This window comes from Psammomys obesus, unplaced genomic scaffold (assembly GCF_907164565.1).
Source record: "Psammomys obesus unplaced genomic scaffold, mPsaObe1.curated_primary_1811, whole genome shotgun sequence".
Taxonomy (NCBI): domain Eukaryota; kingdom Metazoa; phylum Chordata; class Mammalia; order Rodentia; family Muridae; genus Psammomys; species Psammomys obesus.
In genome coordinates this window covers 23,180,610-23,205,750 of record NW_026596117.1, presented here as the reverse complement: position 1 = coordinate 23,205,750, position 25,141 = coordinate 23,180,610, and the positions used below count along the sequence as shown (strand labels likewise).

At 45.8% G+C, this 25,141-nt stretch overlaps 1 protein-coding gene across 1 annotated transcript in view; it reads left to right on the top strand.

Annotated features, from left to right (window-relative positions):
- The window catches only part of Odad2 (outer dynein arm docking complex subunit 2), a 146,391-nt gene extending 123,419 nt beyond the window's left edge, over positions 1-22,972 (top strand). Inside the window, exon 19 of the mRNA XM_055629327.1 lies at positions 22,693-22,972. Coding sequence (XP_055485302.1) covers positions 22,693-22,806 — 114 coding nt within the window. The 3' untranslated portion in view covers positions 22,807-22,972. The remainder of the gene's footprint in view (positions 1-22,692) is intronic.
- Positions 22,973-25,141: the final 2,169 nt, after the last annotated feature.

Below are 25,141 nucleotides of genomic sequence, written 5' to 3'. Positions count from 1 at the left end.
GTGTGTGTGTGTGTGTGTGTGTGTGTGTGTGTGTGTGTGTGTGTGTATTTGTGTGTGTCTCACAGGGGAAAGTTTAACTCAAACAGCAAATCATATCCAGCGATGGCATGCAGATTCCTTTCTAAATTGTGAAAGTTGGATGTGCTTCTGTGATCTGGAAGACCCAGTGCCCTGTCACTGTGCCCCATCACTGTGACCCGTCACTGTGCCCCCGTCACCTGGTCTCATTCCTACGTGCTATTGTTGTGCCCTATTCATAATATTTTAAGCCAAACAGGTGAAGAAGAGAATGAACAGGGGCCCAGGTATGTGGAGGACTTTAAGGCCACAGCAAGGATTTTATACCAGAGTTCTAAGAAGCCACCTCAACATCTAAATCACAGTCCCACTGTGTGTCAGATGACAGATCCTACAGGTGTCTATGGACTGAGTGAAGGTGAAGGAAGTGATCCACTCAGGAGATCGATGCCTGGTCACTGCATGAGAAAGCGTGGACTAAACAGGCCTTAGTGCTGTGTGATATTCCTGGGGAGACATGAACAAAAGTCTATTCACCCCCAAAAGTTCACTGGATGTTTACATGTAGAAAAATGCAAATAGATCCATATTATTCCCTTAACACTAAAGCTGCTAGAAGAAAAGGTGGGGAAGAGCCTGGAACTCATTGGCACAGGCAACAGCTTCCTAAACAGAACACCAACAGCACAGGCTCTAAGATCAACAATCAATAAATGGGACCTCATGAAACTGAAAAGCTTCTGTAAAGCAAAAGATACTGTCAACAGAACAAAACAGACAGCCTACAGACTGGGAAAGGATCTTCACCAACCCTATATCTGACAGAGGGCTAATATCCAGAATATATAAAAAACTCAAGAAGTTGAACAGAAACAAATCAAGTCATCTAATTTAAAAATGAGGTACAGAGCTAAACAGAGAATACTCGACAGAGGAATATCAAATGGCTGAGAAACACTTAAAGAAATGCTCAACATCCTTAGTCATCAAGGAAATGCAAATCAAAACAACCCTGAGACTTCACCTTAAACCTTACACCATGGCTAAGATCAAAAACTCAAGTGACAAAATATGCTGGAGAAGATGTGAAGAAAGGGGAACCATCTTCCATTGCTGGTGGGAATGTAAACTCGTACAACCCCTTTGGAAATCAATCTGGTGTCTTCTCCGACAATTAGGAATAGCACTACCTCAAGATCCAGCTATACCACTCCTAGGCATATATCCAAAAGATGCTAAAGGATACAACAAGGACACTTGCTCAACCATATTCGTAGCAGCTTTATTCATAATAGCCAGAATCTGGAAACAACCCAGATGTCCCTCAACAAAGGAATGGATACAGAAATTTTGGTACATTTACACAATGGAATACTACTCAGCAATTAAAAACAAGGAAATTCTGAAATTTTCAAGCAAATGGATGGAACTAGAAAAGAGCATCCTGAGTGAGGTAACCCAGAACCAGAAAGACACACATGGTATATACTCACTTTTAAGTGGATTTTAGCCATATAATACAGGATAAACACACTAAAATCCATAGACCTAAAGAAGCTAAACAACAAGGAGGAGCCTAGGGAGGATGCTTAATTCTCATTCGGAGGGCAAATGGAATGGACACCTAAAGTTGTTGAAGAGGGGGAACAGAATGGAAGCCTACCATAGAAGTCCTCTGAAAGACTCCACCCAGCAGGGGATTGAAGCAGATACAGAGACTCACAGCCAAACTTTAGACAGAGTTTTATGGAAGAGGGGGGGAGAGTATAGAAGGACACCAAAGGGAAAAGAGTTCCCCAAGAGGGGTTCAGGGGGGAACTGCAGAGAATGATGCACCAATCAAGGACCATGCACGGAGAGGACCTAGAACCCCTGCTTAGATGTAGCCCACAGACAATTCAGTCTTCATGTAGGTTCCCTAATAAGGGGAGCAGGGGCTGTCTTTGACATGGATTCTGTTGCCAGCTCTTTGATCACTTCTTCCTGGAGAAGCAGCCTTGTCAGGCCAAGGGGGAAGATGATCCAGGCAGTCCTGATGAGACTTGATAGGCTAGGGTCAGATGGTAGGGGAGGAGGGCTCCCTCTTTTGAGGACTAGGGAGAGGGATGGGGGGAAGGAAGGGAGGCTGGGATTGGGAGGAGATGAGGAAAGGGGCTACAGTTGGTATGTAAAGTGAATAAATTATATATTTTAAAAAAAGCAAAAGAAAGAGAGACTTCACATGGGCCATGGAGCTGCAGAGCACTGAGAAGGCCCTGGGGCAAAGGACCTTAGAAGGCTTTTAGCATCTTTTCAGCCTGTCCTCCCTCCCCTTTCTTATCTGACCCATCTGATTCGTCCTTTGATGATTGACTTTCTCTCTTTGTTCAATGCTTCTCCTGAATTTACACAGTGACCCAAAGTGGCTATACATTGTTTCTGACAATAATTCAAAATTCTCAGAAGAGAGACTCCAATTGGTCCAGTTTGGGGAAAGTATCCACTTGTCCAATCAACTGTGAAAAAGAAATGTGTGTGACACTTTACGAAATACCTTCCAATGCTTGAGCAGGGGAGTGACACACAGGCGTCTAGGCCATTCTCCCTGATCTGGGAAGGTCCTGACCAAGATATGTAATCCATGGGATCTGATCCTGGACCCACTGGCAGAGAGATTCTCAGGTCGGCTGACATTCTCTGCTGCCTATCACGCATTGGCTACAGAGCTCTACATTTTCATTAAATTGTTGCACAGATAGAATGTACCTAATATTTTACTTCTAGAATGAACTACTTTTTTTTTTTTTTTTTGTTAAGATGAAAAATTCTAGCTGGTGGCTTTGGCTAGTTTTGTTAATTTATTGTTATAACAAAACTCTTTCATGTCACAAGATTCAGCAGTTAATTTGGAATAAATTGTAAAATGCAAAGTAATCATAATTTGTATTGAGAATACAATACTCCTAGCTTAGACTTTGATAACAGCCCCCTTCCTTTTCTCCCTTCTCTTTTCCTCCTCTCTTCTTCCCTCTTCCTCATCCTCTTGCTCCTTGTGATTCTATGAGATACCTAAATACGGAGAGAAGATACTCCTTCCCTGCTTCAGATCTGAGCAGTTCAGTCTTCTCTGTGCGCACCCACCTGTGCACAGCCCCACGCTGCTGAAGGGATTTTGGACTACAGTTACTGGTGGTCAGTGTTGGCTGCAAACCCAGCTGAACTCTGCAGGTCTGTCTGGCAATCACACCAAGCTAAGAAGGCTTTTTGTATCAGCCAGTCATGATTAAACGTGACAAATGGAGACATTAACGCCTGTGAGAACCTGGAGCCAGGTGTAACACAGGGGTAGAGCTCTTGCCCAGCATGGCCCTAGATTCCACTCCCGGCACTGCAACAGTGAGCGAATTCTCACACACACACACACACCCTCGGCAGGGATGCATACATCTCACCATTTATATCCGCTCCGTTTAGAGGAAACTAATGAAAACTTTACAAGAGCAAACCGCTTCATTTGAGTTGCGTAAATCACTTCCTAGGCAGGACTGTCTTTCCTGAGTTCTGTGGAGCCAGGCCCCCTTGCTCATCTCCATTCCCTGCTCTGTTCTCAGAGGCCATCCCTTACACGTAATAAGGTTGTCCCAGAACCACTGCCAGCTGAGGGAAAAATTCAGGCCTGAGGCTATCAGATTCCACACATATTTGATTTTGCGCTGGAGAGCTGCTCTCCTCCTAACACCACCATGACACCACAGTTAGGAATGCTAGGCTGCAGCAGAGTTTTAATCACGAGTGGAGGAAAATGATGGTGGTGGTGAGCCTGACCTCGCCTAAACTCTGGTCTGCGCCGCTTCAGACTGAAGTAGACATGAGTGTCAGCCCAGGCTCTCACCAGACAATGCTGCAGAGTGTCAAACAGCATCCTGCTGAGCCACGTGTCCATCAGTGCCGCTCAGTGCTGGCTGTGCTGCACAGACAGACTGCCTTTTGTGGTTTTAGGTAAATGATCCGTTTCAAGGAAATGAAATTTCAGCCAGCTCTGAAGAAAGCATCACTTCCCATCATGAGAGACCATTCAGGACGGTCAAACCACTGTAGAAGGTGCAAGAAAGCAAGATTACAGACATACTTTGGGGGGGCACCCTGCAAACTACACTGGCCATTCGGGACCCCAGCAAGTTGGCGCCCACACAGAAAAAGCAGCCCCAGCTCCTATCTGTTTTGCTTCTGTTCTCATCTAGCGTTCAGGAATGTTGGCCATGTCCTTTTCTCGCAGACTGGCCATTTTGCTAAACCACAGAGAGATACTGACAGCTCTTGGTGACCTGGTTATCCAGTACATCCATCTTTGGGCTTGAGAAGAGTGTGTCCCCCTCTGTCAGGGACCTCCAAAAAGCCCCACACGCATTTGTGGAAACAAGGAGCAAAACTTTGACTGTAGTCGTTGGCAGCTCTGGATTTGGTGCAGGAACGCAGGAGGCCAGCTCATTATTCTGGCTCTCAGCTGACCCAAAACAGTTTTCTCAAATAAAAAGCTAGTCACAGAGGCTGAACTTAAGATTTACTACCAGTAGTGGTGACGTTCCAGGCCTCATGAATAAGCAGCTTTTAGAACTGAGAAAAATAACTTCTGTTTCCCCTCAAACACAGCAATCCTGTTCTATACAAAAAGTAAACAGGGCTTGAATTAGCACCTTGGGGTCTTCAGTGTCCCAGAAACATGCATGTATTAGCAGTCCAGTCTAAGGCCTCTTTCCACCTTCTTCAGGACCAGTCATGTTTTATTACTTAAAAAAAATTAAAAACCCATAGTGGTATATTCTCGGCCTATTGCTGTGGTATGTGATGTTTCTTTGAAAGGTCTTTGGGCACAAATACAAAAGTATTGGGTGCTAAACAAAGATTTCATCTCTGAAGAATCAAATGAATTCTGACTTGCACAAACCTAAGTGGAAACAAGCGTGTTCTAGGCTCAAGAATGGTGGCACCCAGGCCAGCAAGGTGGCTCGGCGCAAGAAGAGCTGTGAAGCCCAATGGCCAGAGTTCGGCCCCCAGGCTCCTCACAGTAGGAGGTGAGGCCTGACTACCTTGGGTTGTCCTCTGAGCCCCATGTATGCGCTATGCAGCGCACACACACACACACACACACACACACACACACACACACACACACGCACATGCGTGCACTCCCCCCCATGTGTAATGTTCTAAAGGGTAACAGAGCACAAACCCTTGTTCCAAGGGGCCTGTTTACCCCACTGAGTTACAGTGTGTGCTACAATTATGTTCACCCTTTAATGGCGTGTGATCTAGAGACCCGGGTGACCATCGCGTCCTTGGAACAAACCGTAGCGTGGCCAACAGTGGTTGGCTCCCTCCAGAAGTACGGAAAGAAAGGCGGAGGAAAGGAACCCCCGAGGGCACGCCCTCTGAGGCCCACTTCCGTCAGCCGTGCTCCACCTCGGAAGGTTCCCGGAACTTTCTAAATCAGAACCATCAGCTGGAATCCAAAAGGATCCAAGCCTGTGGGGAACATTACACATTCCACCTTCGAGCCACGAGTGGAATGAAATCCAGATGGATTTTATTTTGATGGCTGTGTTTTCCTTGTAACAGCCTTTTCTGTGGGCAACCAGTTGTGAAAGTGGAAACCAACGCTATAACCCAGCTGGTGCCAGGCTTCTGGTCATCCTCCTGCCTCAGCCTCCAGGTTACTGCTATGTCAGGAATGTGCCCTGAGAAGCAGCTTCAGCCGGGGTATGAAGCAAGAGCTCTCTCTAAGCAGTGGCCATATCCTTTCTCTTTGCTCTGAACATAGCGATCTGTAATCTAGGCCCTGTCTGTCCCTCTGTCGTCATCTTGCCCCTCCTTCTGCATCTTCCCTTATGGTCCAGACTGCTGGATGGCCACACACCATTTTCTTCTCTGCTTTTTCACGCCAGCACATGCAGCCAACCAAAGAACGTGTTTCTCCTTTCTTGAACCTTGATGTAACCCTGGGGCTCGAGTCACGTGAATAGAGAGTGAGGAACGGTGCCTGCTGCTTGTTTCTTCCCGTGGATGTAAGACTGTATCCGTGGGCTCCATTGCTAGTCCTCACGGCTGGGGGATAACAGCCACGGCAGCAGCTTCGAACTCTGGGATGGGCCAGCACATAGCCTAGTGATTCTGTGAGGCGGGACCACTGACCACAGAGCACGGTTCAGCTAGAGTGTCCCCTAGCTGAAATGCTTAGATTTGTTTGGGATTTCTTTGATATTTCAGAATATTGCCAAATACGAATGATATGCCCCCTAGGTGAGACCCAAGTGTAAATATGAGAGTCACTGGCATTGCATTAAACACATAGCCTGAGAGTAATTTTCTTTCTTTCTTTATTCTTTAATGCATCTGCCATTTCTGGGCTGTTCCATGAGGCCAGATCATAGAATTTTCCACCCATGACATCATGTCAACAATGGAAACGGTTCAGATTTTGGAACACTTTTGAAGGTCAGGGGTTTGGATTGATGATGCTAATCTGTACAAAGGAAAGGAAGTTTTTTTTTTTTTTTTTTTTTTTTTTTTTAGTGCAGCACATCAAAACACCAACGGTTTATCCTGAACTCTATACACGTGGACTGTGTCGTGGCTATCATTTGCTATGTGCTTTGGGGTGGGTAAGCTCAGCTCTAGTCCTGATGGGAGGTCCACGCTGTTTACAATCTTGGCTAGCCTCTGTGTTTGCACTCGCTGCCAGTCACTGCAATGGCCACCACCTGCCTTTTCACCACTGCCCTTCCTGGACCCGGAAAGTCTCCCCTGGTTCCTCCAGGGTCCATAGTTCGGGCTTCTGATCTACTTTTGAGGTTCAGTATTGCCTCTGTGTATATCTCCTTCCTCCTCCCCGCAGCCCCTCCCCGTGGCTTCCGAGGACTTGTTTATCCATTGTGACGTCATTGGTAAGCTCAGTAAGCTAAGAATTCCTTTCTTGTCACTACTGCAGAAACAAATTCAGCACTTGCCGTGAGCAGAATGCTACAAATACTTGCTGACTAAAGCCCTGAAATGTTTTCCTATTTGAGTCCCTAACACACAATGTAATATCCTAATATCTAAATATTATGCAAATACGAAGACACAATGAATAGTATCTGAAGAGGGACAGATACTTACAACATAAGCCACAGACTTAAAAAAATGTTTATTTGAACTTTTCAACAATAGGAGAAGAGGCTGAGTTTCATCAGTCTTCTTTATTCTCAAGTCTGTATTTTCCTTGCTGCTGGAGAAGTTAAATTTCTGTCCGTTTATCCTCTGGAAAAGTTAGGTGATAAATATGAGTGATCATTGTGATGTCTGATGATTGCCAGGTGCTAATATTTTTAAATTGCTGGTGATTTTTAGGGACACCACAAACTGGCCACAATGTTAGAAGCGTTTGGCAGTTACGGCTGGCAGCAAGTACACAGACTGTAAATTTAGAAAGCGTTGCTCTGGGCTTGAGAATGTGCCTCAGAGTCACCTTCAAATACATCATGTAGCTGGGATTCCGGTAAAAGAAACCACCCTTTGGTATGTATTTTGTGGGATATGAAAAACTTCAAAAGGCATGGCAGAGCCGATGGAAAGCCAATTTGTTGGGCTAAGGTACAGCGCTCCTCCCCACGCCCACCTGCCACTGGCATGCTGGAAAGCCATGCTATGTGACGCTTTGTCCTTACACCCCTTGACTTTGGGGAAACAATTTGTAAAGCAAGTTCTACCCCTTCTTCCTTTAATGATCACTAGGGCAACTTTCTTGGCCTCTGCTTCTGTCACAGTAGACAGGTGTGCTGAAACAGAGACGCCAGGGTTGTCTGTGTGAGCTTAGCCTCCACCCTGCCTCAGGGATGAGGAGTGAAGAAGGGCTGCTTTGCAAGCAGTCCCTGCCAAAACTGCACTAAGCCTCTGGACCTGCGTGCTAAGCAATAAACCTGAAGGGGGAAAATGGTTCCTAGCCACGGTCTCGGGCATTCTGCTAACTCACGGTGTGTGCCGATCCTGTAAGGGCTCCTTTGCTGCCGTAGTTCCACGTGAGCACACCAAGACTGCTCGGGTTCTAAGTGAGCTTGGCAAAGCTCTGTGTCAAAGCCATTGGAAAAGTCAGGACATCACAGCCACCCTTGTGCCCACCCTTATCGTGCTCCAAGCAGCAATGTTAAATCAGCCTTGAAGCTCCTGAGCAAATACATGGATAAAGAAAACGTGGCTATATTTACAACGGACTGTTACTGAGTCGTTAAGGAAAAAAAAAGTCTGTAATTTGCAGAAAAATGGATGAAACTTTTACCCCCAAGGGGAGGGTCTCTAACTGGTTTTCAGTTCCTTTTAATAACAGGCCAACGTGTTGTAGAGATAAAGCAACTGCCGCTTTAAAAATCAGACTGTCACACAGAGGCATTTGTGGGTGTTTTATCCCCTTTTACATGTGCACACTGAGAGACACCTTTAGATTTTCCTAGTTTGTTAGGATTTAAATTTACAGCTCCTTATCGGATTCTTATGAATTCTTGAAGCAGTGTTATAAACACAAAGCCACCTTTCGTGTAAAACTTCCTTTAAAAGGGTGATTGTTTTGCAATAAACTAAGAATGAATATTGTTATGTTAAATTCCCAGTTATAACTCTGCCTGCATTGAGCAGAGACATTATTCCCATGAGCTTGGTCTTGATACCTTGTAAGAAAGCAAAGCTTAACAGGCAGGAAATGTCTCAACTTGCTGTCCCCACTTGTGGCTGATGCAGAGAGAGACCACCTGCCTCCCACTTCATGAATACTTTTCCCAGGTTCCATTCTCTGCCCCCGAACCCCAGTTTCCTCTCCTGAGACTGGAGACTCTTCCACTGGTTGGTCCTGACTGGTGCATCTTCAGTCTGGTTTGCTCCGTCGGTTTAGGTAATGGGGATTAGGTGTGCACGCTGCACACCGGCTGTACACAGAGCTAGCTACAGCCCTGCCTCGTTTCCTAATGTGCTATCACCACCACATCCACCTTTCTCCAGAACCCCCCACACCAGAGGAGTAACACTGCTTAAAAGAACATGGCCAACCACAAGCTGGCTTTCCCTTCAAAACTTCAGAGACTGCTCTGTCGATGCTGTCCACCATCTTCAAACGTCCAAACCCCAGGGACTCTTTCCAAGCTTCTTAACCTCTGCAAGGGTGCTGTAATGTTGACCTTGCTTTTCCCATAAATTGTTGTGCTTCCCTGATGCCCCAATTCTATGGCACCTGGGTCCTCTTGCTGACTCCTGGATGGCACTTTACTTCACAGCGCTCACTTCTTTCCAGCTCGTCTGTTCATTAGCTTTAAAAACTAATCGACAAAAAGTAATCTATTAACTATGTTTATGAGGTACAATATCACCTTTTGACATGTGTATGTACATGTATGCATACATACATATACATTATAGAAACTAATTGAAGAACATTGTACAAACACATTGAAAAAAAAAACTAATTGGCTGTGGTGATTTAAGTGCAAATGACCTCCATAAGCTCCTATGTTTGAATGTTTGGTCCCTAATTGGTGGAACTGTTTGGGAAGGATTTAAAGGAGGTGTGTCACTCTAGGCTTAGTTAGCTCTGTCTCTGTCTCCTGTCTGTGGATTAGGATGTAAGTCCTCAGCTGCTGCTCCAGCACCATGCCTGCCTGCTTCTTGCCACACTCCCCATCCTAATGATCATGGACTAACCCTCTGAAACTGTAAGCAAGTTCTCAATTAAAAGCTTTCTTTCATATACTTTGGTCTTGGTGTCTCTTCATAGCAATAGAACAGAAAGTAGCCCATTGTCAAATCCATCCTCTCATAGATATTATCTTTTATAGTTAAGCTGACTTAACTGTAAGTTGCTTAACCACACATACAGTTAAGTCCACTCTCATATTTGAGTAGTCATTAACTACAGTCACTGGGCTTGTTTGAAACTCTAGTTTTTCCTTCTGTCCAACTAAAACTGTATACATTTTGTCCAACATATTTTTCTGCACCTAATATTCACCCGACCAGTCTCTGATAACCATGACTGTCTCTGCCTCTAACTCTGTTTTAGACCTAACTCTGCATGTTAGGTGGAGTCTCGTGCTGTGCTTTCTTTTTTTTTCATTTAACATGATGTTTTCCAGGTTCTTCTATGCTGACATAAATAACAGGACTTGCTGTCTTAAAGGCTGAATAGTATAACAGGACTTGCTGTCTTAAAAGCTGAATAGTAGTCCCCTGTGTATGCCTCTGGCCTTTGCCCGTTCATCCTGTGATAGACACTCAGGCTGGTTCCATGTGTTGGAGAGTCTGGGAGTGCAGATGTTTCTCTGATTCTGTTAAGTTTGGACATGTACCCGGAAGTGAGATCACTTGAACATTGGCTAGTTCTGTTTCTAATTTGGGGGCACCTTCCTGTTCCTTTCAATAACATCTGTACTGATTTATATTCCCACAAACAGTATACAAGGGTTCTTTTCGCTGCCTCTTTCAGAACAGGCTGTTGCCCTGACAGCAGACATCCCGACAGTGGTAAGATATGTCGCCGCCATGCTATTTGGGTTTCTCTGGGGACTGGTAACCTTGAACACTGATTCCTTTCCCTCTTGTGCTTTGTCGCCTTTTGGAAATGTCGACTTCTATTTTGCCCATTTTTATATTGGATTATCTACTATATTCCTGACTTGACTCCCTCACGAGTTTTCATTATTAACTCCTTATCAGAAGCATTGTTCGGAGGACCGCTGCCCACTCTGTGGCTGTCTTCCATGGATCGCTTCCTCGGCTGTCCATACAGAAGCCTCTGATGTTGATGAAATCCCATCTGCCCTATGCTTTGCTTGTCCATGCCTCTGTGTTTGTTTAATGAACAACACAGCAAACAAACCAAACCAAAATGAAGTAAAAATGGCCGCCCAGACTGACATCAGCTTCCCTGAGCTTTCTTCCAGTTGTTTTATAGGTTCGGTGCCTACGTCTGCCTTAATGCATTTCACTGACTTTTGTAAATAGTGCTACCGGACGGGTTGGTTGCCATTCTTCTTCATGTAGCCATCCAGGTGTCGCTGCACTCTGTGCTGACGTGAAAGGTTCATGACTCTATTCCTGGAAACTTTGTCGAAATTAAACTGGTCAGAACTAAGCAGCTTTATTCTAGGACCTTTCGTTATGTTCCATTTCCCTGCTTGGTTTGTGGCATTTTAGTAACAAGGCAAAGCACAACAAAACGAGCTCACCAGTATGCTCTCCGTGTGGTTTTCTCATATTGGCTTCCTGGGTTCAGGGTTTGCGTCCATCTTAAGCACTTGACTATGGGAACTGTGTGTTTGTTTGGGGGTCAGGTATTATGATGCCTCTAATTTTGTTCGTTTTGGCTCAAGATTGCTTTAGCAATGTGGGTTATTTGTTGTGGTGGTACCGTGTGAATTTTAGAATTGGCCTCTGTTTGTAGTTACGTGGGGAAAGTGTTTCTGGGTGTTGGGTAGGGAGTAAACTGGCTCTGTAGAGATGGCTGGGGCAACTGTGGACACGTTAGCGACGTGAACTCTTCAATCCGTCTACAGGGATAGCAGCTCAAGTGTCTGTGTCATCTTCACTCTTCTCACTAACGTCTGATAGTTTTGATTGTAAAACCCCTTTTCCTCCATGGTTAAATTTATAATAATAATGTTTTGGGGCTTTGTTTTGTGTTTTGCTTTGTTTTGTAGCCCTTACAAGTGGATTGTTTGTTGATATCTTTTATCATAGTTGATTGTTAATGTTACCCATTCTAGGACATTGATTTAATATCCTGCAACTTTCCTGGGTTTATTGAGTAGCTTTAGTCTTTGGGTTTTCTGTGTAAGATTTGAAACTCCACTCTCCATTTGCCCTAGTTCCCACCGTGAAAACAACAAACAAATCAGAACAAAACCATCTTTACAAGGCTACTGTGTGTATCTTGGTTAGGGTGACTATTGCTGTGATGAAACACCGTGATGAAAAGCCAACTGAGGAGAAAAGAGCTTGTTTGGTTTCTGCTCCATATAGTAGTGGTCCATCGCTGAAGGAAGTCAGGACAGGAACTCAAACAGGGCAGGAACCTGGAGGCAGGGGCTAATGCAGAGGCCACAGAGAGGTGCTGCTTTCTGGCTCAGTCATCATAGTTTGTTCAGCCTGCTTTCTCATAGAACCCAGAATCTTCAGCCCACTCATAATGGGCTGAGCCCTCCTCCATCAATCACAGGCCAGCTGCAGCTCAGTCTTGTCAAGGCGTTTTCTCAGCTGAGGCTTCCTCCTCGCTAATGACTCCAGCTTGTGTCAGGTTGGCATAAAACCAGCCTAGACAGGGTCCAAAGTCAAAATTTGAAAATGGAGAAATGAAAGGAATATACGTTGCAGCAACCCCAAAGCCAGGCATGCTGGCCCATCATCTGTAATCCTGGCACCCAGAAGGCTAAGTAAGGCAGGAGGATCATGAGTTCAAAGCCAACCCGGACTATATAACAAGACCTCACCTCGAAAGCCAACCCACAGAACAAACAAAAAGAAGCGACTTCCAGGGGGGAGTAGAGATGTAGAATCCTCTGAAAGTCCTGTCACTGTTTCTTTTTTTCTTTTTCTTTTTTTTGCTGGAAAAAAAATTTCCCATACAATAGATTATGGTTTTCTCTCCCCTAACTCCTCCCAGATCCTCCCTACCTCCCCACATACCCCAGTTTTATACATTTTCTTTCTCTCTGTCTCTTTAGAAAATAAACAGGCAAACAAACAAGAAAACACCCCAGAATTTAAAAAAAAAGAAAGATCTCTTTCACACACACACACACACACACACACACACACACACACACTTAGAAAAACACAAAATCAGAAAACATAACATACAGGCAAAAGACCAGTAAGACAAAAATTCCCAACCAAAGCATTGTGAGAGAGAAAGCCTACAAAAACTGAATTTGCTTTGTGTTGTCCAGCTGCTGCTGGGCATTTGTGTGGTTAAGGCATCTAGGGAGCTTGTCATCATTTCTAAGCTCGGAGTTCATTTCAGAATTTCTTTTCTTACTCTGAGCTTGGAAAGGAGGAATGCTCCTCCTAAATTCTGAAGTGTTTCCCCTTTTCTCCAGATCTTCCTTGCATGCTATGGCTTGGCCTCATCAACAGGTTCAGGCATGAGGGTATCATAGCTCAGACCACAACTATGGAGCTCAAGGAAAGAGGTCAGACTCAGGGTACATTTTCAAAGTAGACCCAACGGGTTTTGTTCTTGGCTTCAGTTAAGGCTGCAAGACAAAGAGAGGAGTCAAAGGCTGCCTACAGTCTCCAATGCAAACAAATGCGGAAGTGAATTGGCTTTAATGGAGGTAGGGCAGCTGGGATATCAGAGCTTAGATGGAAGGATCAGGAGTTCAGTTTTATACATGTGAAATTTGAGGTGCCATTTTGTTGTTGTTGTTGTTTTTGTATCTCAGCGGAGATGTTAAGTAGTGAACTAAATATCTTGGAGTTCTATTTAGGACCGGAAACTTAAACTTTGGAGAAGTCACATTAAGTCTAGCTTATATTATGTTGTTTTCATAGACGCGCATACATTCTATCATGCGCATATTTCAATATTCTCAGAAAACCACATGGACTTCAGTCTCATGAGTTCATAGTCTCATAGTCAGTCTCATAGTGCACAATGCAGGCACTATGCCTGTAGTGGCGTCAGCACGGCACGTTCTTGAGTGTGGAGACCTGTGAGTGGTTCTACGTAAAGGCAGAAAATTAAATTCCTCAATCTAGTCAGACTTCCTTTTGACATTGTACAAATGTCAGATCTGAGGAAACCAACACAGAAAACTGAAGCAAACCCAAAACATGGACCAACATGGGAAGGGTGAACTGAAGAGCTGCACAGGAAAGAGGCTCAAAGAGGACAGAGAACCATCCTGAGTGAAGCTCAGATTGTAGGGGGCCACTGTCTGGCAGAGTTCAGTCCCCATGGGGGAGGTGGGGAGCAGAACCGTGCACAGCAGAGGTGCCTCAGAGCATGAGCTGATGGGGCTTGGTGCCCTTGCAAGGGCTGACGGTGGTGGCTATGGCAAGAACTTCGCAAAGCCAGAGCCCACCCAGCTCCATCGAGCTGATTCCTAGCCCAACCCCAAGCAGCAACTGACTGCAGACAAGACAGTAGCTGTTGGCAGCAGTGATTGTGCACTGTGGGCAGAGATTATGACGCCTGTGGGAGAGGAAGGGCACCTTCCAGGAAGACCTATCTCCAAGCAGCATTCTCGGGTCAGCTAGGGAGTGAGACCCTCATTTCAACTGCCGTTGAGCGACATCTGCCTGGAGAAGACAACAAGCCCAAGGATCACGAAAGCAAGGGCTTGACCTCTGGTGGAGATGTGTTGGATGTGGCAGAGACCGAAGTGGATGGAAATAAGCAGGCAGAGCATACCAGAGGCAAGGGCGAGTTGAACTGTGAGCATACTTAGTGTGACGGGAAAGCCATTGTCTCTCCAGAGGAAGCCAGAGCAAGACCCCACTTTTAAAAACATTCGGGAGACAAAAATTTAAAATCAATAAAAAGCTGAAAATAAAATTTGAGAAACAACATAACTAGGTTAAAATTCCTAATTTGGAAAAATACAATAGATGCCTGGCAAAGAATTTTAATCATTCTTCTGTTTTTCTGTCTTAGGGTTTTGAGACAGGGTTTTACCGTATAGACAAGGCCTTGAATTTACAATGGGTTCAGCCTATTGCATGCTAGGGTCAAGTGCTACCAAACTCTGGAAATGTTAGTCTTTCTGTTCTATATCGTCAGACTCCAGGAAACAGTGACGACAGCATCGCCAGCCAGCGCTGGTGCTGCAGCACTCAGCACTCCCCGTCATATTTAATCCCCTTATCCACCCTGTTAGGAAATACCTGACAAATTCTGATCTTACGGTAGTGAGTCTTGGAGAAGGTACAGTTAGAAGGTAAGGCTGGGCTTCAAACTAAGAAGTCACAGCCAAAGTGTCAACTCAAACATGCACAACATGGTCCACGGGACTGTCCCTCCCCCAGGGGATAAGCCCCTGCAATTTAATCTGCAGAACACAGTTCCAAACAATTTTATCCAATCATTCCTTTACATTTTTAGCAGAGGGAATATACACATATACACTTGACACTTGACACGATGAAAACTTGAGAAATTTTAATGTATTCTGATTGACAACACGGATGGGGCACAAAGAGGCTTGCCAAACCCCTCCCTCTACTCTGCGGTGTGGAGCGCGGGGTCCCTGTCTCCTCCCCCAACCCATCAAACCATTCCCCCACCACAGTGCTCCTACAAGTCCTTGTCTCTCTAACGTGTCCCATTCATCACCATAGAGCAAACATATTCAAATGTGAGAGAAACCTGGAGGGGAAGGGCACCAGTTCCATAAAGACAGCATCAGTACCTCGGGTCACATAAATGTGGTTCTTAGTTGACTTTCCATTACTATAATAAAACATCACAGACAGAGTAATTCATAAATAATTTTGAAGGCTGGACAACTCCATACTGGAAGACAGAGCATAGCGAAGCCCTCCTTGCTGGTGAGGTCTTACCTCAGGTCATTGCTCTTCTCAGAAAGTCCCATTGGATTAGGGCCCAACCCTAGGGCCTCATTTAACCTTGATCATCCCCTGCCTCTAAATTGCCAGAGATGAAATGTCCACGCTCTTAACATCTCACCATAAGGATTACTGTTCAACGTGAGCTTTGGTGCAGACATTCAATCCCTGGTGCCCAACAACCTCTTCCATCAGCTAGAGAGCAGGCCCCGCAAGCTGCCCTGGCCAAACAGAAGTGACATTTTCGTCCCAGGCTGCAACAGCAGAATGTATCCTGAAGCCCCTGGCTTGGGTCCAATATGGTATGAAATGAATTAGCAAGATTCAGGACCTGGCTGTGGAGGAGCCTGGACGGGAACGGTAGCCCAGCCCAGCCCAGCCCAGCTCAGAGGAACAGTGGCGAAGCGCTTTGCAGGCAGAGGTGGTCATTACAGTGTGGTGCCCTCAACAGGAAAATGGCCAAAGGCTTCTCCATTCAAACCAGCTCTGGAAACTTGGGATCCTGCTGGGGGGGGGGGACCAGCCAAACAAACAAACAAACAAACAAACAAAAAACCAAGTTGGGTACATACTCAGGTACTCCGGAACCCCTGTGTTTCCAGACCCTGCTCACCCGATGTGGAGTCCGTCCACAAGAAAACGTGCAATCACTCAAATGGATCCATATTTTGAATGGCAGCAGAAAGCCACAGACTGTTAAATCTGAGAGCAAAATTGGATACAGGCACTGGTTGGTTCCCAGTATGCCTAAGTCTCACCTTCGGAGAGATGTGAGCCACAGGCCACAGCTGTGTGATCAGGGTACACAGATCAAAGCCCTTTCCAGCGGAGGAAAGACCCTCGGCCCTCGCGGCCGAGCCACAAGCCACCCATTGAGCCCTCCCGTGTCCTTGCTCAGCCCAAGCTGTAAAACATCATGTGTTTGAATGATGTTTTAAAGTGCTCTGTGCAATTAAGTTTTAAAGCAAAGAGGCTGTTTTTCCTTCGGTCTGTATATGAAACTCCCCATAAACATAAAGTCCTTGGGTGTGTTTGGGGGAGGGGATGATTAAAAAGAGAAAAGCTTTTGAAAGGAGCAAACACTTCAAAAAGTGAAACCCGGGGTGATTTTCCCTCCTCATATTATTAAAAATGCCTTTATAGTTGGGGAAAAAAGTTAATAGATCAAAAATACATAGAGCGAAAAGAGCTATCTGGACTCTGTGTTCACTCATGCCCAATTTGCATCCGCTCTTCTAGGGAACCCCCTGCTTTCTGAGTGTAGTTATCACAGAAGACTGTAACTGCCTTCTCCCGGGCTCCACACTAGTGACAGGATTACATGCAGCGCTCCCTTAACGGCTGGCTGCCTCGCCAAATCCAGGATTTGGGCCAAAGCTGCTGCCTAGTGAATATTTATCCTAGTTTTAAAGCATTCCTCCAGGGGAGTTTGTTTGTGAAGCTCTTAGAAAAATGAAAACATATTCCAGCGTCTGGTTCCAAACCAAGACACATACCTGGTGCAGGGTTCAGGTGGTGGCTTGGGGTAGGAACAGGCTCTTGCTCACTCTGGAAAACAGTCTGGGCACAGTCTCACGCAGCAACAAGTAACATTCACTGACAGTAAAATACTACGAGGTTACGGAAAACGGTGGCTTCAGACTGCGCAGCTAAACCAAAAGGGTCCTGGGAGGGCCTCTTAGCTATCAAATGGGGCACCCCCTGGTGGCCTGGTGTTAGGGTGCAGCGTGCTCTCTCAAACATCAAGCTGTTTATATCCTGGGTGCGCAGAAAATTCCGAACTTGCAACTTTATATTCTTGTTTGAGAATGTTTCTGGCTAGAAGGGAAAAAAAAAAAAAAAAAAAAAAAAAGGACCTTGCAGGCTGCTTTGATTGGTGGGGAAGTAGTCGCTGTACCTGGTACATAGCAACTCGGTAGCAAATAAAACCATCCACACTAAGCAAACATTAGGTCACCTACAGAGCCGCTGCCAGAGACATGCAAGGTAAATTTAAGAAAACGACTCATAGCCTGTCGAATGCACCACGATTTTCCTCTTCTCATCTCTGTTTTTAGAGTGTGTGTGTGTGTGTGTGTGTGTGTGTGTGTGTGTGTGTGTATGGGTCTTCTATCCCTGCCCACAGAGCTCCTCACTCGAGTGGATCTTGCCACCGGTGTGAGCCAGGCTGACTGGCTAGTCAGCCCACAGGATCCATCTGCCCCTATCTCCCCAGGCCTTAGGATTACATGTTCAACCTTCCAAAACCATAAACAAAGGACTCAGGACCAGAGGACTGAGCTCAGGTTTTTTGCAAGACAACATTTTATTGACCAAGCTATCTCCCAACCTGGATTAGACTTTTAAAACAGTGTCCCACTGTTGGTCTGTCTTTAGAAAAAAAAAATGTCAATAAGCATTCTACGAGGGATACAGAGCTAAGCCTCATGTTTAATGGAGGAGCTTAGGCAATGTGGATCCCCTAATGGGAAGCCATCATCTGGAGCATTGTCAGGGATGGGGAAAGTCCATTCAGCATCCCACGAAGGTGCCAGCCTGGATGAGACGCCTAGCATAAAGCATGTGAATGGGCAAGAGATTCTCCTCTTCCAGACTTTTACCTGGATGACCCCTAAAAGAGCCAGCACTCAGCCAGTTGTCGCTCACAGCTCACTGGTTTCTTCGGTGTGGAATTGTGTAACATGAGTCCAGGGTTTGGAAATAAACATAGCCGACTCTTGGCGAGCCTGAAAGGGTACTACAGAACAACCTGGTCTGAGAGAGGAGAAGCGAAATGTGTGCTTCATTCTGACAGGCATCAGATCAAGGGTTTCCTTTCCAAGGGAGCCTGGCAAGGAGGCAACGGCAGGTGCCCAGAGAAGCCTGGGTCATGGAACTCGAGAGCAGGGGCCTGGAGCAAGCACTGACAAGATCCAGATTGACGTCAGGGCCAGGATTCCTCCTTTTTCCTTCCTCCCTAATCTACCAGGGCTAGCCTCCAGCAAGCCAACCAGTTCCTGGAAACTGGGGAAATCATCACCAAAAGAATACCATTTCTGAGACTGTAGCTCTGTGCTGGGCACGAGGGGCGCTGTGCAAATAGTTCTCTTCAGAATGCCTGCTGAGCCAGTCCTCACTGGAGGTTCAGTCTGCGAAGAAGCTGGGTAACCCAGAAACAATGGAAAGCCTCCTTTTTCCTCTTCCCTTCTTCCGTCCCTCCCTCCCTTTATGGGTCCTGGGGATCAAGCCCAGACCTTCAGGCTTGGTGGCAAAGGCCTTGGCCCTCTGAACCATATCACAGAGCCTGAAAAGTGTGTTTAAATGAAGACGGAAAAGAGCCACTGGAAAGGAAAAGGGTAGAGAGTATATGAGAGTAAAACTTCCTAGAGAGAGGGACCCGGATGGAGAAATGTGATGAAGGCCTTGGAGAGGTGGGCAGGGCACGTGCCGGGCTGACAGGAGGCGACAAGGCTGTTGCCGCACTGCTGCTGTGGCTGCCTTTACAGCTGTTCCCCTGTGGCAGCTTCTGTGACTTTCAGAGCTCAGCTAGGTTATGTGCTGAGGCCCTGCTGGGAGGCTGCAGAGGACACTGAAGAATGAAAACCTGAACTGGACTCTGAGGAGCATGGGAAAGGAACCCGAGTAGAGAAAGAGACACCTTTAGCTTGCAAGGCAGTAGAGGGACCCCATGGCAGTTGGATTTACAGGAGATTTACTCACCTCGTTGGTTGTACACAGCCTCCTGCCAAGCTCAGGCACCGGTGATCACCCAAGAGTCAGAGGTGGCTCTGTGACCACCCTGGCTGTGACGAGTGGATGCCACCGAAGAAGCTTTAAGAAATGTAAAAGGATGACTACAGAGATGGACCGTGGATACAAGCCAATGTACCAGGACTCCTCAAGAAAAACATTAAAAACCCAAACAGCTGTAACCACGGATTTTCCTCCCCCATCCCAGTTCTCGAAATAAAGACTCTGAGACTTTGTTATTTATGAATGAATGCCTAGGCCGTCAGCTTTGGCTTGTTCCCCGATTAGTTTTTAACTTAAAATATCCACAATTTGCTCAAATATATTCATAGCAGCTTTATTCGTAATAGCCAGAATCTGGAAACAACCCAGATGTCCCTCAATGGAGGAATGGATACAGGAATTGTGGTACATTTACACAATGAACTACTACTCAGCAATTAAAAACAAGGAGATGATGAAATTTGCAGGCAAATAGTAGGAACTAGAAAAGATCATCCTGGGTAAGGTCACCCAGACCCAGAAAGACACAAATGGTATATGCTTAATTATAAGTGGATATTAGAAATTAATCATACTAAAATTTGTACACCTAAAGAAGCTAAGCAAGGAGGAGGACCCTGGGTAAGATGATCAATCCTCATTCAGAATGGAAAACAAGATAGGCATTGGAAGAGGGAGAAAACAGGGGACAGGACAGGAGCCTACCGCAGAGGGCCTCTGAAAGACTCTGCCCAGCAGGATAGCAGATGTTGAGACATAGCAAAACTTTGGGCAGAGTGCAGGGAATCTTATGAAAGAAGAAGGAGATAGAAAGACCTGGAGAGGACAAGAGCTCCACAAGGAGAGCAACAGAATCAAAAAATCTGGGCACAGGGGTCATTTCTGAGACTGTTACTCTAACCAAGGACCATGCATGGAGATAACCTAGAACCCCTGCACAAATGTAGCCCATGGCAGCTCAGTGTCCAAGTGGGTTCCCTAGTAATGGGAACAGGGGCTGTCTCTGACATGAACTCTTTGGCTGGCTTTTTGGTCACCTCCCCCTGAGAGTGGAGCAGCCTTGCCAGGCCACAGAGGAAGACAATGCAGCCAGTCGTGATGAGACCTGATAGGCTAGGGTCAGATGGAAGGGGAGGAGGACCTCCCCTCTCAGTGGACTTGGAAAGAGGCATTGGAGGAGAGGAGGGAGGGAGGGAGGGTGGGATTGGGAGGGGATGACGGAGAGGGCTACAGCTAGGATAAAAAATGAATAAATTGCAATTAATAAAAAATTGAAAAAATACCCATTTATTCTATAATATGTGTGCCACTTGGCTGATTTTACCCTTCCTTGATTTCATATGTACATCTCCTTCAGAGTCCACGGGCAAAATCTTCTGCCTCTCTCTCTTTCCCAGAGTTCATTATCTCTCTGCTGGAACTCCCACCTCCTCTGTCTTGCCTCAGCTAACAGACGATTAGCTTTTTATTGACAGGTGAGTCGTCCGTGCAGACACAGAGATTCCTTCTACATATGATAAAAGCAAACAGACGCTATGTGTCATAGGGGATGGGGCTGCAGCCAGAGAGTTTGGATCAGAGAGCTGAGAGCGCTGAAAAGTGAAGACCACGGTGTGGCCCGGGGTGGAGAGCTAAGTGACATAAAGGTCAAGGGACAGAGAAGGCAGGTGACTGTCGGTAGCCCAATCTGGTCACGACGTCCTCATATGCAACCTGTGAACGGTTTACATGTCTTTCTCACTTAAGACATCAGTCCACTTGGGCTGGTGTTTATGGGTGATGGGATGAGATTAACATTTTTATTTGCTGTTTGGGTAACCAGTCTTTCTCGCACCATTTGATTGTATATTTCTTCCCTAAATGGTCACTAGATTAATTCCTTCTTCACTGCACTTATTCTTTGCTCGCTGCCTGTCAACTCTGAGGTGAGCCGGGCCTTCCAGCATCTTCTCCCTATGGTCCATAATCTGTACGCTGCTGTTAAGCTCTCTAAAATACACACGTGGCCATGTTTCTCCCCTAACTGAGATGATTAAATCATTTCTGCTGTGAGAATACAATCCACATCCATGCGTGTGGCCTGTGCCTCCATCGCACAATGCTTTTCCCTTCCCGGCACTCTTTGCTGATAACATCATCTTCATGTCTTGGCATTATCCAAATTTGTGTGCAGTACTTCTGCGTAGAAAATCTAGAATCCAATTCACTTCTAAAATATCTTACCGAGTCATATTTGTTAATTTTCAAAAGCTGTAGTTCATTGATTTGGCATTTACTTGGCATCTGATCTGTGCATGCACTGTGGATGGCATCATAAATTTCCATGAGTGTTCACGATCCGGCCGACAGAAAACAGGAACCCAATACCTGTTTAAAGGGAACCAGCCTAAATGCTGTAGACATCTGAACCAGCTGCCAAAGCCCAAGTGGGAGAAGGGGCCCTTGGCTTGATGAAAATCAGTTGTGGCTTTGCGGGATAGCTGTTTGTTGGGATATACCGGTGAATAAACCTCTACACAAGGTGAGTGAGCTTTACAAAGCCATGGAAGGGGGTGCGTTAAGGAAAGAGGCGGCAGTAGTTGAGGCAAGGAGTGTGGGGAAAAGGGACCTTGCGGTCTGTGGTAGAGGAGAAAGGAATGGCTGGAGAGCCAGAGGCCAGAGCGCACAAAGCCTTTCCCTGGCATTGGGGGACAGTCTGCTAAGGCACTGGGGGGATGAGGAATCCACTCTCAGGTGGACCAAACGCTAAAGTCCGGGTGCTAAATGTAAGGTGTGCTACCTCTTACATGTGGGGTGGGGTCAATGTAGGGTCAATGTGCTGCTGCTCTGTCCTTGAGAAGGTAGAAAAGCTAAAGGGCTGTCAGAGGAATTTCCGAAGCAGGCTTATAGCAAGAAAACAGTAAGAAGATGTGAGGAACTGCTGCACGGGGGTGAGCCTCTGAGTCACCTAAGTGGGTTTCCCCCACACACGTCTGTGTGGGTGTGCACGTGTGGGTTGAGAGGTCGTCTCCATGGTGGCTACAGAGGGCAGAGGGGTATGCCTGCTGTCCTGCTTCATGATCCTCAACCTAGTCCCCTGGCTCAGGTTTCCCATGGAACCTCAACCTCCCCATTTCTATACTACCTGGCTTGCAAGCGCCCACCTCTGTGTGCTGTCCACCACTGGTAGCTCAGGCCCAGGAGGCCGGGCTGGGCTTTCCATGGGTGTTGGGGATCCCAACATGGTTACACAGTAAGCTTTTGTATCCAGAGAGCTGTCTCCTCAGGCCCTTGGTTGCTCTTTAAAAATCCATGCTGCCTTGAACTATTTCCGTGGCCTAGTTTGATGCCTTTGGATTAATGATTTCATTCCTTTCTTTCCTCTTCCTGGGGATGTGACAGCTTCTACTGGACATGGTAGGGTCCCCAGACCAGGATCTTCAGGAAGCTGCTGCCGGCTGCATATCCAACATCCGAAGACTGGCTCTTGCTACAGAAAAGGCTAGATATACTTGAAATCTGAATGCACACGAGCCACCAGCTTCTGTGGCAAAGGATGTATCACTCCCTTGTCCCGGGAGCCAGAGTTGAAAATCATTTATCAACCAGTTCTTCAAACAGTCTAGACAAAAAAAAAAAAAAAAGTGTATTAAAACACAAACACCTTTTGATGAAAATTATAAGAACCATCTCATTCAATTTAATGAAAAGTATGTAATGAAATGTAAATTTCAATAAATTTGTGATAATTTTTCAAAAATTCGGAGGTCTGTGTGTGCGATCTCTATATTTAGTTCAAGCACACTTTTGCATCTGCAGTGATTTTCGTAAAGAATATAGCTGTCTCAGAGTGCAGTTCCAGGTTCACCCATGAATGTCTCGAGAGCCCCTCTCTGTTAAACCGATCTGGCTGTCCCGGCTCGGTCTGCTTGCAAACCACAGGAGAGTTCTGAGGAGATGCGCTGATCTCACAAACGGTTATTAAAGAGGATTCAGTGCGGAGCAGCTGCTCTCAGCAGGAGCATTCAGAGGTTCCCCCCAACCTTCTCCCATGCCATCAAACACCCAAGACAAGAGCTTACAACTGTCCCCACATGGCGGCATGCGGATCGAAAGGACAGGCAGTCCTTTCACTTTGGGACGGACTGAGTGTAAACAGCGATACGTTTCATTTCCCTCACGGGGAGTCACCAACACTTTTATTGAAATTAATTTATGCTGATGTAAGGATAATGTTATTTCATATAAAATTACTCTGGATTTCTGAACTTATTTCCCAGCACACGAAGTACTTTTTAAAAAGTGGCTACAGAGGTTTAATCGCATTTAATCGGGTTAACAAACATTAGAACCCACTTTAAAAACTCACATATGTAACCTCGGTGTGCTGAAATGTTTGGGAACTAAGTGTCTCAACCATCTAAGAGTCGCCAGAAAAACAGTTTTGTATGCATCAGCTCGGAGAGCCAAGGGTCTCCCTGAGAGAATGTGCTAGTGAGCAGGCAAGGCCATTTTACTGAAAAAATATTAGGTACTGTATATGTCATCCTTTGAAGGAAACCATAAACTTAATTGAATTCAATGTAAATAATTTGTACAAAATGAAAAGCCTGTGCGAGACGAATATTAGAGCAATAACAGAGGCTCCAGTAAAAAGGTAAGTGCCTCTGAGAACTTTAAGGTTTCATAAAACACCCACTTTCTTCGCTGGTTTTCAAAGGAGAATATAAATGAGAATAATTCAGGGAAGGAGGCAGTGTTAATTCTAAGGATTAACTTTAAAGAGCAAAGCACGGCTGTCAGCTTCCTGCATTAGATCTCTTAAGGGTCCTACACCCAGCCACTTCTGTTTGACCGCACTGAAAACACCTAGAGGCGGTAGGCCGTGATGGCTACAGGAAATGAACGAGCATTAGGTTGTTATTTACAGGGTCCTTGAAAGCTCACCACCGACTTCAGGTCTTAAAATATTCTTGTGTCACTGGGTCCTGGAACTGAAGATGAAAACAGCAGTGGAGGGGACATGTGAATACTGATGAGGACGAACTCGGGCTACGATGCCCGTGGCATTTCTGTTTTTATGGTTAACAAATGCGTAAAATAAAAGCAACGGAGCCATTTTCAAAGAAGCCACGCACTTAGAAACAGATAAAGGCAGCTGGGTAGCGTTCCCGAGCGCTCTAAGGCACTGGGTTAAGAAATGGGAAAAGGCAGCATGAAGATTGTCGTGTGTGTTTTCTAAATAAAAGCTTCCACTCAAATCCCCAGCAAAGTGCCTTTTAGAATAAGATGCTGATCTTAAAGGTCAGTTTGGGGCTTAGTTTGTGAAATGGTGTTACGGTGATGGCTGATTTTACTAGAAACACGTCAAAGCCTGCACAGCACACTCAGTTTTCAGAGGGTGTGGGTGGGACGGATGATCTCTCCCTTGGTGAGTGAGTGGACACTGTGAGAATACTTAAAGGTTTTTTGTTTTGTTTTGTTTCTCCTCCTATTGAGGTTCTGTGTGATATTTGTCTTACTCCAGCGACTGTTTAATTCTTTACTTTTTGATGGCGAGTTTCTCTCTCAGTCTTTATTCTAACTGGATGCAGAGAGGACACAACATACCCTCTGGCTCCTTCGGTGTGAAAGGGGTGTAAGGTGGAAGGAATTTTAATTGGATTTCCTTTGAGAGACCTGAGCTGTGATCCTCCACCTATAGCAATAGGAATTTACTGCTATGGGGATGACTTGCACTAAAAATAACTTGTTCTTTTTTAAACATTTTCTGAGTCCTGAAAGCGGGACGGACAGTTCTCTTGGGCAAGGCACGGTGAGTTCCGCTTTCTCTTTGACTTGGTGTTGCCGC